Genomic DNA, 16,396 nt, shown 5'->3' with positions numbered 1-16,396 from the left:
ACAAACTCAGGCTCCCTTATTGCCAGCTTGGCTGTTGTGACGGAACTAATTAGAACTGGCCTGAGATGATACTTGAGGAAGAGGTAAACTGTTACAGGTATATTGGGACAAACTTGCATTCCTACGACTCCTGTTTCCTTAACCACTCCACTTGCTTCAACTCTGTAATTCTCCAGGGTTGACAGGTATTCATTCAGTCAGCATGGTAGGGGAACTACAGCTAGAGAGATCTTTCTGAAATGCAAGTCTGCTGAAGCCTAGTCCCCAGCTAACATTTTTACCCTGATCCATGAGATAAAAACCAGGCTTCTTCACATGACACACAAGGCCCTTTATATTCTGGATCTCCCCCGACTTCTCTGTCTCCTCCGTACTTCTCCTCAAATGCCCTGACAACCTCATGCCAGCCCCAGATAATCTGCAGACTGTTTCTTGCCGACATCTTGGTCTCTACTAAATGTTCGTTTATTTATTTTGAGAGACAAAGTGCATGAGCAGGGAAAGGGCAGAGAGGGAAAGAGAGAATCCCAAGCAGGCTTCTGGGCTGTCAGCACGGAGCCTGACCTGAGCCAAAATCAAGAGTCAGATGCCTAAGCGACTGAGCCACCCAGGCGTGCCAGTCCCTACTATTTCTTATGCCACCAATGCCTTCTTTTCCCCTCACCTGTCCATCTGATTAGCTTTTTTTCACCCTTTAGGACTCTACTTAAATTTTATACTCTTTGTGAAAAGCCTTTCCCGGTTTCTCAGGTGAAATTAGTCCTCGCTTCTCCAGGCTCCACAGTACTTTACATATCAGCTCTGGACTAGAGGAGATAGTGTGATGATTTCTTCATGTCTGATGCCAACAGGTGACTGCGAACCCCTGAACACACCAGCCACCTTTTTTTTTTAATTGTGGTAATAGAAACATAACACAGAATTTACCATCTTAACCGTTAAAATATTTTTCTTTTATTTTTTTATTTTTAGAAAGAGAGCATGAGCAGGGGAGAGGGGTAGAGAGGGAAAGAGAGAGAATCCTAAGCAGGTTCCACGCCTCTTGTGGAGCCCAACATGGGGTTCGATCCCACGACTCTGGGATTAGGTGCCCCTCATCTTAACCATTTTTAAATGTACAGTTCAGTAGCTTTAAGTATATTCATACTACTGGGCAACCAGTACTGCCACCCCTCCACGGAACTCTTTTCATCTCTGTACCCATTAAATACTAACTCTCATTTTCCTCTCCCTCGGCGCCTGGCAATCCCCATTCCCTCTGTCTGTGTGAATTTGACTACTCCTTCCATTCACTTTTATATTCCCCACATCTCACACACTGCTTTGCACAAAGTAAGTACTTAATGAATGTTTGTTGAGAGAGTGCACGAAATCTTTTCTCTAAGAAGCATGGAACACATCTCTTAAATTTCTTTGCACCTGCCTTTATGATAAATAGATTTCCTAGATCTTCAACTGGAAATTCTGGGATTTCCAAGCTCTTGCAGTGTTCAAGTTTCCCAAGAGCAGAAGTTGTTGAAACAAGTTCTCACTAGGAGGGAATTTTACCCTCCTTTACTTAGAAACGCCTAAAGTTTTCATTGCAGTTGGGTTGTAGACATGCTGTCCAAATCAGCTGGGAGAAGAACTGAGGCAGAGTGACAGGATGCATATGGATGTTCCGTCAGAACCTTCTGCATTTCACAACTTGGCTTCTTGACACACACACACACACCATAGATATACTATGTGTGTGCTACATATATAGCAGTATATGTGTATGGGTATGTATATATATACACTTCTGTTCAAAGTTCTAACGCATGTATTTCCCTTAATTCCTCCCATCTGGGCAAAGGTTTCTGCCATAATTCCAGCTAACGTAGCAACAGAGACAGCTGCATTTGTTTTGTCCTTTCGTCTTCTTAAAGAACGCATGTTGGTAGCCTGTAACTTTCTATGTCTTCAGAATCGCACTTCACGTACACATTGTTTAAGAAGAAATTTTTTAAATATTTTGGAAAAATGATGCAGTGCCAATTTGTGGATCAGAAATGATTTTGAGGGGCACCTGGCTGGCTCAATTGGTGGAGCATGTGACCCTTGCTTTCAGGGTTGTGGGTACAAGCCTCACATTGGGTGTAGAGATTACTTAAAAATAAAATCTTTTTTTTTTTTTTAGAGAGAGAGCACAACTGGTAGAGGGAGAGAGAATCTTAAGCAGGCTCCGTGCTCAGCACAGAGCCTGATGCAGGGCTCAATCTCATGACCCTGAGCCGAAATGAAGAGTCGAATGCTTAATCGACTGAGCCGCCCAGGTGCCCCTAAAAATAAGATCTTAAAATGATTTTGACCCCATTCCCTTTGGAAAATAAAAACCTGACTGTTGATAGTTAAGAAAATTCCAAGAAGTGTAATAGGTTATGTCCAAATCACGTCACCCTTATTAAACTGGCACTTAGATTTTTCCCAGGCAGTGTTGTTACTTTCAAAACCATGGTGTAACTCCTAGTCTCCCACCCAGGGTTTTTTCCTAACCTCCCACACTACTGCATGCTGGCTCCTTATTAGAGTCACCTGGAGAGCATAAAAATCATAAAAATAAATTAAAACATTTTTTAAAAAGCCCTTAGTCCTAACCCCTATGAATCAGAGTCTTAGGTGTGAGGTGGGGGCCCAGACATTTTAAACATTCTCCAGGGAATTGTAATGTGTAGCAAGGGTAGGAAATCACTACGCTAGAATGATGGTGTTGTGCAGAGGCAACATGTGGGCTTTGTAGCCATACTTTGGTGTGGGTAGCAGGGTTTTTCTTTCTGGTCTAGTCCACACCATGTACGTATTAGTACATAATGCAAACTCCATCAGGACCTCTGATGCATCAGTGACTGGTTTTCTCTGGCCTTTGGTTCCTGAGGCATCGTGCACAGAGTCTAGAATTCCATTGAGTAGATGCCCTCAAGAGAGTGTCCTGTCCTTCCCCTGTGGACTATTCCAGCTAGACCTGAAGCTGTGTGATCGGGGTTTGCCTGGGGTGATGCAGGTTGCCCCAAAAGAAACCCAAACCTATGGTCAGCCAGTAGCCCAGTTACAGCTCCCCCTGCTCCCTGCCCAGGCTCCATCCAAATAAACAACTTTGATGGGGCAGGGAAAAGGTCAGATTTTCTCCATCGCTTCCTTTTGCATATTGGATTTCCTAGTAACTGCACATATTTAAAAGCAAAGTTTATAGAGTTAGCCCTGACGCAGGTTTGAACTCTGGCATGTCCTGGAGCAAGTCACTGAAACTGCTCTAAATCCTTTTTTCCCTAATTTTAAACTGAACCTAACAGCACCTGTCTTATAGGATTAAATGAGATACTGTGTGCGAAGGGCTTAGCACAGTGACTGAAACGTCATATAAACACTCAGTAAGTAAATGGTAGTAGTGAGCCTTTTGCAGGCATTCATCCCGTGGGAGGCATCAAGCAAGCTTAGGCGGGGAGCAGGACTGGGGTCCCTTAGCAGGGTGTTTGCTGGAGAGAGCCTCCCGGGCCAGCAAAGTGGAGCCCTTTCCCCACGCGAGGTCACAGAGCACAGTTTAAAAGCTGAGATTGTAATCACCTTTTAAGGACAAAGCTCCCCATCTCCTCTCCCACATGCAGCAGCCTGCTGCCTTTGCACACACTCCGGCCATTTTTCCTGCCTTCTTTGTTCTATTTCCGTGCCTGTGGGGGTGAAGGAAAGCTGCCGCCTTCCTCAGGTTGCTATTTAAAGACATTGTGAAAGATGCTGCGGCGACCGCTCCTGGCCCTGCCACTGAGAGGGGGATACAGCCCAGTGGGCACAGGTCTGGCCCCTCGAAGCCCTGGATAGCATGCCTCCGCCTAAGCCAGCCTAAGGGCACGCCGTTAGGGGTTGTGTCGGTGAGTCTGATCGCCCACTTTTTGTTTAGGACTCCCGAACTGTCACCCCTACCAGGGGTTAACCATAGTGTCTGTCTTGGTCTTTGTCCCTAAACTGCCAACCTGCCTACGTCCCTGCATTTTCGGCACTTGACCAGTTAAAAATCTCCCGCTTCATTCTTCAGTGAAAATCACACATGATACTCCCCTCATCCTCTCCCCACCCTTTTCTCCAATTTGCACTTGAGATACCCTCCGCATTTAACAGCCAGACACAAACCAGAAAGGGTAAAAATGCCATTTATCTCTAGGTCTAGCAGAGAAAAATACTTTGGAAATAAAAGGGTTTTGAAAAGCTCAGTAACCTCCGGTTAATAATAATGCTTCCGTGAACTTCAGCATGTTTGAGAGTCTCTGTCAGGCATGGATAGAAATCTCTTAGACAATAGTAATCCTGTCTTTCCTTGCCGACCTTTCCATCGTTTTTTCAGTGAGGTGTCTCAAAAGCCCAGTCTTTCTATTTGAATCAGTCTTAATTTCTTTTTCATACACCCATCAAAGTGAAGGTTTGGGTTTTGTCAGTAAAGCATTTATTCTTCGTCAGGCCAGAGCTCCCTGAATGATGTCCGAATTGTCTACCCCCTTTCTCCTTCCCCAATTTATTTGTTTCCTGCCCATTATCTTAGAGAGGCTACACGCTTCCAAGACCTCAGAGCCTGGCTCCTGCCTGATTGCCCAGCAGAGTTCTTTCCGGTGTCTGCAGCCCTGTGGAATAGCACGGGCAGTTGTCAGGAACCCATTGTCAGGGACCGGTTCTGGCCCTGATCCTGCACTCAGACTGCATTAAATCCCTTTTCTCCTTCTTTCACCTGTTCTTCTAATTCCCCTTCGTCTTCCTAACACATTTTTTTTCTTTTTTTTTGGCCTCTGCTCTCTTTCATTTTCAGAGCCGTGCCTTTCCCCTCATTTTCTTAGCCCCGTGGTGGTAAATCCAATTATTTCAATGTCAGAGTAATAATAGCAACACTACTTTGAATTATGTATCACTTGGCTTATCATAGCAGAGTACTCTCACATGCATCATCTCTTTTGATCCTACAATCAACCTGTAAGGTAGGCAGTGTGCTTTTAAGCTGCCCACTTCGGCAGAGGGAACATAATAGCCACTTCACGAGGCAGAAAAATGTAGTCATTAATAAAGAACACTGGCTTCAAGTCAGACTGCCAGGGTCGGAATGCTGGCTTTGCTTGTTACTAGCTGTGTGGCCATGGGCACATTGGAGATAATAATAGTACCTCTCTCATTGCGTTGTTGTGAGGATTAAGTGAGTTACTATAGATGAGATGCTTAGAACCATACCTGGCACATAACAGGTATTATGTAAGGATTGGCTGTTGTTATCATTCATTCATTCATTCATTCGTCAAAAATTTTCTACACACCAGGGGCGCCTGGGTGGCTCAGTCAGTTAAGCATCTGACTCTTGGGTTTGGCTCAGGTTATGATCTCATGGTTCGAGAGTTCGAGCCCCAAGTAGGTCTCTGTGCTGACAGCACAGAGCCTTGCTTCGGATTCTTTCTCTCCCTCTCTCTCTGCCCCTCTCCCCAACCTCTCAAAATAAGTAAATAGACACACACACAAAAATGTACCAAACGCCAGAGCTGCTACATGTCAGGCTCTGTCCTAGGCCTCAAGAATAGAAGAGTAACAAGAAGGACACAGATTACGGTATTAGTGGGGGAGACTGGCACCCCCCCACACACACTTATTTAGCATTCACCATACACAGGTCTTTGTGCTTGGATCTTTACAGACATTAACTCTCATTCTTACCACCTTACAAGGAGGCAGTATTATCCCCATTTTGCAGATGAGATCACTGGGGTTCCTAGAACTGAAGTCTTTTGCTCAAGATTCCCTAGCTAGTGACTGGGAGCATCAAAATTCACCCCACCTGATCCACCTGCCTCTGGGTCATTAGGTTCAGCTCTGCATGTCTGTCTCCCCCACCCAGTGGTGAGCTCCTGAAGGGCGGGCACAGGTCCTCTTACCCAGAATGCTTAGCAGAGCCTCCTGCACATGGTTTGGGAAAAGGTGGCTGAGTTGTGCTCTGTTGATGATCCTTGACTCTCTGTACTTAGCCCCATCTGTCCACTCTCACTGCCCTCAGCCACCAAGTCATACACTGGTCTTAACAGGGAGGCACAGTCATCAAAATGAGGGCCCTTAGCAGTTGGCCTGCGGCTTTCTGACAGATTCATCCTATGCCAAACGCTTATTCCAATATTTTGTAAACAGAACTAAGCAGATTCTGGGGTCTTCTCCTCTTCTGAGCCTCAACGTAGAGAATCTTTTTGCCTGCCAGGCCAGTTTCTACCCACTAACTCCAGTTTTCACCACCACCAACCCCCCATTCTCTTGTCTGCCCCTACCTTTTATTTCAATGTCTAAATGTCCCTGTTTCTGTCTTTGTGCCCAATATTTTTTCTTAGCCACAATGGTATGTTGATAGGATTGTATGGAATTTAGTTTTCTTTCTTTCTCATCTTTTTTTTGCCTTATCTGTTGGTTCTATGGGAAGATTGGATTTCTAAGTACAATTAGTATATGCTAGCATTTAATTTTTTTATCCTTTTATATTTAAAAATGGGGGGGGGGGCGCATGCCTGGGTGGCTCAGTCAGTTAAGTGTCCAACTTCAGCTTAGCTCATGATCTTGCAGTTTGTGAGTTCAAGCCCCGTGTCGGGCTGTGTGCTGACAGCTCAGAGCCCGGAGCCTGCTTCAGATTCTGTGTCTCTCTGTCTGCCCCTCTCCCACTCACACTCTCTCTCTCTCTCAGAAATAAATAAACATTAATTAAAATTTTTTTAACATTTATTTATTTCTGAGAGAGAGAGAGAGAGCATAGGGAGGGGCAGAGAGAGAGGGAGACACAGAATCTGAAGCAGGCTCCGGGCTCTGAGCCGTCAGCACAGAGCCCAACACAAGGCTTGAACTCACGGACCGCAAGATCATGACCTGAGCTGAAGTTGGACGCTTAACTGACTGAGCCACCCAGGCGCCCCTATCCTTTTAAATTTAGCGGCCCATTTTCCCTTAAACATTAAGAAATTATAGATGGGAAATCCTCTGTTAGATAACATCTTTCTAGAGTTTATATTTCTTTAAATGTCTTACTTGTGACCATTTGTGTTGTGTCTTGTCCCACATAATAACAGAAGAATAGCAATTTCATCCACCTAAATTCCATTTGTAAAATCACCTTGAAGTATAAAAGACTTAAAATATTAAAATAATATGGGGTGCCTGGGTGGCTCAGTTGGTTAAGCACCTGACTTCGGGTCAAGTCACGGTCTCACGGTTCATGAGTTCAAGCCCCACATCGGGCCTCGAGCTGATGGTTTGGAGCCTGCTTGGGATTCTCAGTCTCCCTCTCTGTCTCTGCTCCTCCCCAGCTTGCAGTCTCCCTCTCTCTCTCTCTCTCAAAAATAAATAAACCTTTAAAAATTTTTTAATATTAAAATAATTTGTGAAAAATGTAAATGAATCTAATTACAAAATGTCTTTACAAATGGAGCTTGTATTAGGTAGTTTTTTGACTAGAGACTTGTTTTCTTCCTCTGTTCAAGATATTATAGGTTGTGGTTATATTGCTTTTATAATCAAATAAATAAATACATTTAGGAATTAAAAAGAAGAAAGATACTTGCTATTTATTTCTTCTTTTGATCTTAACTCAAAGATATAAATAGCAACCACTTCAAGGATGTTTGGGGTCAAGGTCATTGAAAGAGTCAAAACTGCTTTCCTGCTTTGCCATTGAAAATGCACCTGTGTGCCCAAGACAGTCTTTTGCTCACACTGTTTCCTTATTAGTATGCCCTGCCTCATCTGGTCTTTTGTAAGCCATGTCTAACCCTAAAGACTGCCCTTGTCCCTGAAGCATCAGCTTTGTGTGCTTCAAGGAGCTGAAAGGAAGGGGGAAGGGAGGTGAGAAAGTGTGTGTGTGTGTGTGTGTTTGCGTTGTAGACGCTGCTTTTAGGCAACAGGCTTGAGCAATGGAAACCTGAGAAAGGTAAAAGGGCCCACAGTGACCCCAGGCTGAATTGCAGACAGGTTCATTAGGCAACCCACCTCAAAATATGTCGACCAATGGACTACTTACAACCAGGCACAGGTACCCAAAAGAGGAAAATTCCATATGCTCCCATATCTTCTCTTTTCCCCTCCTTAACTACAGCCCCATCACTGCCAACTGGCCGACTGTCTCCTTTGCTGTCCTGCCCGCTGATCCTTTGCAGTGTGTTCAATAAACTTTTCTCTCCTTTGTTCTCCCTTGGTTGAACTCTTCCACCACCCACATTCTGATCAGGTCCGCCCCCCCCCCCCCCACGTGTGTGTGTGTGTGTGTTTGTGTGTGTGTGTGTGTGTGTGTGTTGCATGCAAGCTCAAAATTCTTTTAATAAAACACCTGAATGAACCCCACCCCTTTCCAAAGAGTTTTCAGACTAAGAACCTAGGTACTTGTTTAAGATATCCCTGGCTCAGGAGCTTCTCAGATGGTGAATATGTTTCTTTCAACCATCAGCTACAAAAAGCTAAGCTAGATCTCCTCTGTATGAGAGCACCCACCCCCACTCACACCTTTACCCCCTCTACGTTTCCCTGGAGTCCTTGGGCCTTGATGCTTGAGGGGGGAGGAAGAGCAGGTGTGTTGAACTCTTAATGAAAGGTTTCCTCCATGGGATTGCCTATATCCTGCCCACCACAGTGGCTCCTGTGAGTAACTTTACCTTTGAACTCTCCATGTATTCAGCCCCTGATCCGTGGGATTTGGTGACAATCCCTGGCTGGCAGGAAGCTTTGATCCTTGGGGAGTCCAGAGGAAGTCCTGTGATGTGTGGGATCCCCAGCGATACAGGGAATGGGAAGAAGCCTTGCCAGGGTGGATTGCTAAAATAGACCCATTAATTAAGAAGGAGCCTTTGCCTAACACTCAGTTACCCAAAAAAGGAGATCCGGTAATTGATAACAAGGAACTCAGCACCCCTCAAGTATGAAGTGGTGTTGGCACAAGTATTATTGTTATTTTAAGGACACAGCAGTGCCAAGGGGAAAATTCCTACCCACACCAGGAAAGAGCAGAGTACCTTAGCAGAACAGAATGCCTTAGAAGCTCCCTTTTTAACAAGTAAAAGCTAACCTTATTTTGAATGTTAGGAGGCTCTAGCAAAAATTCTCGAAGATATTTCTGAGTAGGTGAAAGATTCCTCTAGAAGAAGAAGAAAAAAGAAGACCTTGTAATAAACACTGGGAACTCTAGAATTTCTGTGTAAGAGACACTTTGGGCTTAATGTCATTGTAAAAGGGTGTCAGGAGACTTTCTTTAAACTGTATTTGCGGGCCACCTGGGTGGCTCGGTCGGTTAAGCATCCAACTCTTGATTTCCGCTCAGGTCATGATCTCACTGTTCATGAATTCAAGCCCCGAGTCAGGCTCCACACTGACAGCTTGGAGTCACTTGGAATCCTCTTTCTCTTTCTCTCTCTCTCCACCTCCCTGATGGTGCTCACATTCTTTCTCTCTCTCTCAAGATAAATAAATAAATAAACCTTTACAAAAGTAAATAAAATAAACCTCACATAACAAGCAAGCTGGGCTCGCTTAGAATCTGCGTTTAACTGAGGGTACTTGAGGCTGAGGGGACTTGATCAATGGCTTCCCCAAGCCACTCGGCAGAGCCACCCTTTCGCTACACATAAAAGTCTGAGTGAAGCCCCCGTCGCCTGGTGGGGAAATGTTCTCCCTACACCCACCTCCACAGGCAGAAATCACTTCCTTTGCTTCCACAGAAGTGCGGAGCTCATCTCTGCGAGAGGAGGTCGTACGTCTGGTGTGTGTGTGTCTGCTTCCCCGCTGGGCTGTGGCTGCCAGAGGGTAGGGTTCGTGCATTATTCATCCTTCTGTCACCAGCACGCTGCCTGGGCACGAAGCAGGCCCTTAATAATGATTATTGAATGAGTGAGTAATCATGAGGCACTAGCTCTGGGGAGTCATCCTCTTTCGGGAATCATCCCTCCTTTTCGCGCCGCCAGCCTCGAGGAAAGAAAGAGAGGTTACCAGAGGGCAGTGGGGGAGCACCCCAGTCAGCACCAGACACGCCTGCGCGGAAGACCCACTCCTTTATGTCTCAGCAGCTCCTTGAGAAAACCCAGGAAACGGCTGCACGAGGCCTGGGGCGGAGTGTCTGTGAGGTGGGCCCACGGGACTCGGGCGCTCGGTGTAGTGACCCAGGGCAAAGAGCTCCGAGAGTTGTCTGCAGGGCCCACTGCGTAATATGTGGCGCCCAGTGAAAATGAGAACGTGGTGTCCCTGATTCAAAGAAATGAGGAAAACGTGCCATTAATGATACGTAAATATAAGGTTGTTTCCTTTCTTTCACAGTCTTTCGCTCCTTCGACTTGTCACGTGTGTATGATTTGCTGCTAATGCTGTTCTAAGTAGAGGAAATTTTGAATGTGAGCTTACTAGCACAAAGTTTGCAGTAGCTCCTTATATTGTGCAATGCCAGTTTTAAATGCAACTATAAGACTATTTAACTCATATGTAGAATCACCAAAATTACACGAATTGTATTCTGTGGCTTGTGCACGCATATGTGTTTCCTTCTTAGCAGAACAGTGGAACCTTTGCACAAAACTAACTCAACTGCTTTTGTCTCACTTCTTGATTCGTGCGCATGCTGCCAGCACTCTTTAACTTCAGTCTACTGATGAATAAGAAGGGACTGAAAGGAACAAGAACTGTGTATTGTCATCATTTTCAGAGCAAATGGTTGGCTAAAACAGAAAAGCAACACGAAGGATGTAGTAGGGTATCTGACTCATCCATGTGTCTTAGAAAGCCATTGCCTTCTTTCTGTGTTTGAAGCAAGTTCTGATTCATCAGGGAAGTGTGGCCTCTCAGGGCTGTTAGTGCCTCCATTTGCTCAGTCACCATCATGACAAGCATGCTGCCCTTTTACTGGCTTCAAGTCTTGTTGAACCCCCACACATTGTGGGTCCATCGGAATTCTGTGCTCAAGGGGCATGGCCGATGCTGTGGACAGAACGCACTGGCAAAGAATGGTGGACACACATGTGGGACATATCTCATCTGCTCACACTGAGGCTCCTTAGTCCCATTGTACTTCGCTTTCAAAACACAAAGTCAAAGACAAAATTAAGAATTTTAAGACAATAGGGGCGCCTGGGTGACTCGTTTGAGTGTCCGACTCTTGATTTCAGCTCAGGTCATGATCCCGTGGTTGTGGGATTGAGCCCTGCGTCAGGCACCACACTGAGCACAGAGCCTGCTTAAGATACTCTATCTCTTTCCCTCTGCCCCTATCCTCCTGCCCCCATGCTCTCTCTTTCTCAATAATAATAATAATAATAATAATAATAATAATAATAATAAATTGTAAAAGAATGGTGAAAGAAAGAATTTTAGGGGCACCTGGGTGGCTCAGTTGGTTAGGTGTCTGACTCTTGATCTCAGCTCAGGTCAGGATCTCATGGTTCGTGAAATTGAGCCCTGCTTTGGGTGCTGCACAGACAGCATGGAGCCTGCTTGGGATTCTCTCTCTCCCTCTCTCCCTCTCTCCCTCTCTCCCTCTCTCCCACCCCCTGCCCCTGCTAGTGCCCACTTGCTCTCCGTCTTTCTCTCTCTAAATAAATAAATAAACTTAAAATAAAAAAGAATTGTAGGACAACAAAAGCAGATCATTGAACCAAGCATGTGGCCCTGTTGATTGGGGGACCTGCTGTGACTGCACAGATCACACAGCCATGAAGCAAGCCGGGTTGTCTGGCATCATTTCAATAGATATTCTTAAAATTTTTAGTTTTTACCAAGTGAGAAACTGGCCAGGAGTAGCATGCATACGTGCCTTCTTTCATTCATAAATCTTTTACGTATCTGCCACATGACAGTCACTGTATGAGGCATTGGGACTTCACCAGAATGAACAAGGCAAGATATGGCCTCAGTGTCAGTAGTATATGTGATCTAGTGAGGAAAACGTACTTTTAATTACACAATAAATATTTAAGCTATAGTTGTGATATGAGTTATAAACTGAACTATAGGCATGAGTATACTTGGGTGGCTCAGTCAGTTAAGCGCCCGAGTTCGGCTCAGGTGATGATCTCGCAGTCTGTGGGTTCAAGCCCTGCGTCGGGCTCTGTGCTGACAGCTCAGAGCCTGGAGCCTGCTTCAGATTCTGTGTCTCCCTCTCTCTCTCTGCTCCCCTGCTCACACTCTGTCTCTTTCTCAAAAATGAATAAACATTTTAAAAATTTTTAAAAAAGATGCAATTTTGAAACACCATGATACTATTTTTCACTTACTGGATTAGCAAAGGTAAGAGTTTACAGTACATAGCACTGAGGAGAATATGGGGAAACAGGTATTTTCACAGTGTTAGGTAAAAATGTAGGTTGTTGCAACCTCTCTGGCCACATCTATCAAAATTTTATGTGTGCATGAACTCTTGACCCAGAGATTCCATTTCTAGATATTTGTCCTATAAATATACTTGTTCATGTCTGCAAAGACTTAAGTAGCAGAGTCTTTATTGCATCAATATTTGTAATAGCAAAAGAGTTTTTTAAATGAGTTTAATTGGGAGTGTGTATAAATAAGTTGTGTGACATTCATCCTATACAGCCAATTACACAAAAGATCTTCAAAGTATATTAAGTCAGCAGGTATCATGGCACATAACAGCGTAGAATATAATTCTGTGCTTTTAAAAAGGGATGGGGAGAAGGACCTGGATGGCTCAGTCAGTTAAGTGCCCAACTTCAGCTCAGGTCATGATCTCATGGTCCCTGGGTTTGAGCCCCAGTTGGGCTCTGTGCTGACAGCTCAGAGCCTGGAGCCTGCTTCAGATTCTTTGTCTCCCTCTTTCTCCCTGCTCCTCCCCCGTTCATGCTCTGTCTTGCTGTCTCTCAATAAAAAATGAATGAATGAATGAATGAATGAATGAATGAATGAATGGAGGGGGGAAACATATATGCTTGTAAACACCTAGCACATTTCTCAGAATTAAGTATGATATTCTCTGAGAAAGAAAACTAAGAGTCTGGAGTACAAGAGAGACTAATATTTTTCATACATAATTTTTTGTATTATATTACCTTTTCTTTTTTTTTCTTAAAGTTTATTTATTTATTTTTTTTTGAGAGAGAGAGAGAGAGAGAGAGAGAGAGAAACAGAGTGTGAATAGGGGAGGGGCAGAGAGAAAGGGCAACACTGAATCCAAAGCAGGCTCCAGGCTCTGAGCTATCAGCACAGAGCCTGATGCCAGCCTCAAACCCATGGACTGTGAGGTCATGACCTAAGCTGAAGTCGGGCTCTTAACTGACTGAGCCACCCAGGTGCCCCTTACCTTTTCAGTAAAAATAAATAAGAACACAGGTTCTGGATGTTTAGAATCTGGCTCCACCATTTTTTTTAGCTGAGTAATCTTGGGAGGTTACTTACCCCTCTAATCTTCTATGTTCTCATCTGTAAAACGAGGCTAATAACTTTCCTTTATATGACCAGCATAAAAATTAGATAACATATGAAAAATACCTAGTACAGTACGTGATCCAAAAATAGTAGCTTTTGAGGCACTGAGCCCAGACCAGAAGTAATTTCACAAGTAGTCGCAGACAAGTCATGTGACCCCCTGTGACCTAGTGTCTTCAGTCCCCTAGTTTGACCACTTGATCCCTAAGGCCTCTTAGGGGCAGAGGGAAAGAGAGAGAGAATCTCAAGCAGGCTTCACCCTCAGCATGGAGCCAGACATGGGCTTGATCCCACAACCCTAGGATCATGAACTGAGCTGAAATCAAGAGTGGGACACTGAACTGATTGAGCAACCCATGCACCCCTGAAACTTGTTTCTTTCTAGAAGCTCTAACTGCAAAGCCAGGAAGATTTTGAAGGAAATTAGGAGCTCCTGGGAGTAGGTGCTTTGGCACCCTCCCAATTCCGTGTCAGAGCATAAGATGAGAACATGGGACGTGAGGACTGGGTGTGGCTCTGTCTACACAGCCCTCTCGTCTCCTGTTACAGGGTTGCAATTGAAAACCAAATTATAGTGACTTAGGAAGGGCATGGAGATGGAACTGTGGTGGAAAAATTTTTTTAATGTTTATTTATTTTTGAGAGAGAGAGAGAGAATGTGGGTGACAGCATGCAAGCAGGGGAGGAGCAGGGATTGAGGGAGACAACAGAATCTAAAACAGGCTCCAGGCCCTGAGCTGTCAGCACAGAGCCTGACACGGGGCTCAAACCCACAAACGAGAGATCATGACTTGAGCCGAAGTCGGATGCTTAACCAACTGGGCCACCCAGGTGCCCTGTGGTAGAAAAGTTTTAAAGTAGTGGCAAGGAAAGGCATGCTTGTTGAAGAGAGAGCCTTCTGGGTTTCATATGATAGATGTCTGCAGATGGGTGTCAGCAGAGGGCTTTGTGGGACCTAGAGAGGAAGATGCTGGTAATTGTGCTCTAGGAGTAACCATGTCTGGGCACTATTCCCTGTCTGTGGTTCTAAGGTTTTTGCTATGCTTTGGGACTGAAGGAAGGGGTCTGGGATCTATACTTTGGCCTGGAGATACTGGGGAGTAGCAGCCCCCAAGGCCAGTGTAGTGAGGTGTCAGGGGTCATGAGAAACCCCAGAGGAAGCCTATCTCAGTACAGCTGCTCCTCCTTCCATCTGAGAAGGCCATGCATTATCTTCTTAAGGGAGCCTGCAAGTTTTCTCACAGAACTTCTCAGACAGGAGAAGGCAAATAGGTCTTTGTGAGCAATTTTGGAACAGTAGACAGATAGTCATGACACTGTCTCTCTCATACAGGTGCTGAGGGATGTCCTTAAGGATCTCTACCACCTGCTGAAACACGTGGTGCGTTTGGAGCCCGATGATGTGGCCAAGCTCCACGCCCAGCTGGCCCTTGAAGAGCTGGATGAGATCATGAGAAACTTCCTCTTCCCACCACAGAAGCTGGAGAAAAAGATTATGGTCCTGCCCTAGACCTGGCTCTAAGGACATCAAGGAGGTAGAGGACCAAGAGCAGTGCCCAGTCCTTCCAGCAGGTGGCCCCACTGCCTCTTTGGTGCTGGCAATATGGCTGACCCTGGATGGCTTTATGTGTCTGGTCATTTGTGCCTTCAGGCTGACCTTCCTAAAGCATCTATTTAGCATCCTGCATCCAGCCTGAAGCATGTGTCATTAGAAGACAAAAGATTACAAATCTCATTTATCTGCACATTTTTCACTGGCCTAGAGCATTTAGAGAAGGAAGTCTACTTGATGGAAATATATATATATATATATATATATATATATATATATATATATATATGTATGTATATATGTGTGTGTGTGTATATATATATATATATATATATATATATATATATATATAATTCGATGGAAGTACATTTTTAACACAACTGGTAGAATTTGATTAATTGACCATTCTCTTATTGTGACTTGAACAGAAGAGGTTGACCACCCTCCTGAGTGGCACATGTGTCATATATCTTGACATTCTTTCATAGTGAGATTGTTCTTCCTTGTGATAATGAGGAGCAGCCAGAGCTACTCATCCTTGGCTACTCAAGAGGCTTATCAGAGTATAGAGATGCAGTTGGAGGTAGGGAGGGGAAGGAAACTGTTATCAAAACATGCAAAATGGAATAAAATTATTTTGGCTGGAAAGAATAATAGGTCTGAATCTGGTCTTCGGCTACTGGGATGAAAAGCTGTGGCACTGAGGAGGATTTGCACTCCAGAGAAGAGAGTCAAGCTTGTTGAATCTTCCAGAGATGAAGAGTAGCCCTGTGTTTGTCCTCCCGGGCCATTTTCTTAGCTCCCCCTGCTGCTATTTGCATGAAAGGGCCCTGATTATAGAAGAGAGCCATAAACATCTCAGATGAGAGAGTTTATATATAGCATTTGGTCGCTCTGCTCCTTCAGGAAGGAATGCTTAGACAATGGGTTAATTAAATGTGTGCTGGAAAGCGTGTAGCATATTGGTGACCTGAAGCAAGGTTTATTGAAATCCTATCAGATGTAGCACTGTGGGCTCCTCTTTATTTATGTATTTCGGCCACTGAATTTTGATTGCAGCTAAAAGAGAAGAGAAAAAGGAGAGATTGGCTGAGTGCTTCGGATGAGCACTCCCTGTTGTCAACACCTCAGCAAGGCTAACCCAGAGCTCCTTGACCAGTCCTTAGCTTTTGGGGCTAGGTACAGGATTTTATCTCCACTCTCTGGGGTAATCAGGCCTAGGGCAACCAAAACACAATTTCCCAAAACTCTTAGGTGACTGAAGGCGCCGTGTATGAGCGTGCCCATTTGCCAATTAACAGGACATTTCTCTCCAGCAGGATTACAGATGTGGTTCTTAGCTTAGAACCTTTGTGGCACGCATTCCTTTACAGAGGCTGTCTTATAGTTAGATGTGGATCACGAGTTAGCTTAGTAAGCAAA

General features: G+C 44.7%; 1 protein-coding gene across 4 annotated transcripts in view; it reads left to right on the top strand.

Annotated features, from left to right (window-relative positions):
- Positions 1-16,052, top strand: part of TANGO6 (transport and golgi organization 6 homolog) — a 187,579-nt gene extending 171,527 nt beyond the window's left edge. For 3 of the 4 annotated variants that reach the window (XM_027076077.2, XM_053211327.1, XM_015068986.3), the window contains one exon: positions 14,756-16,052. In XM_027076077.2, the coding sequence (XP_026931878.2) occupies positions 14,756-14,932 (177 nt within the window). In that variant the 3' untranslated portion in view covers positions 14,933-16,052. The remainder of the gene's footprint in view (positions 1-14,755) is intronic. The other variant, XR_003426217.2, reaches the window with a different exon arrangement.
- The last annotated feature ends 344 nt before the right edge of the window (positions 16,053-16,396 follow it).

Source organism: Acinonyx jubatus, chromosome E2 (assembly GCF_027475565.1).
Source record: "Acinonyx jubatus isolate Ajub_Pintada_27869175 chromosome E2, VMU_Ajub_asm_v1.0, whole genome shotgun sequence".
Classification (NCBI taxonomy): Eukaryota; Metazoa; Chordata; class Mammalia; order Carnivora; family Felidae; genus Acinonyx; species Acinonyx jubatus.
This window is presented reverse-complemented; position numbering and strand designations above follow the sequence as displayed.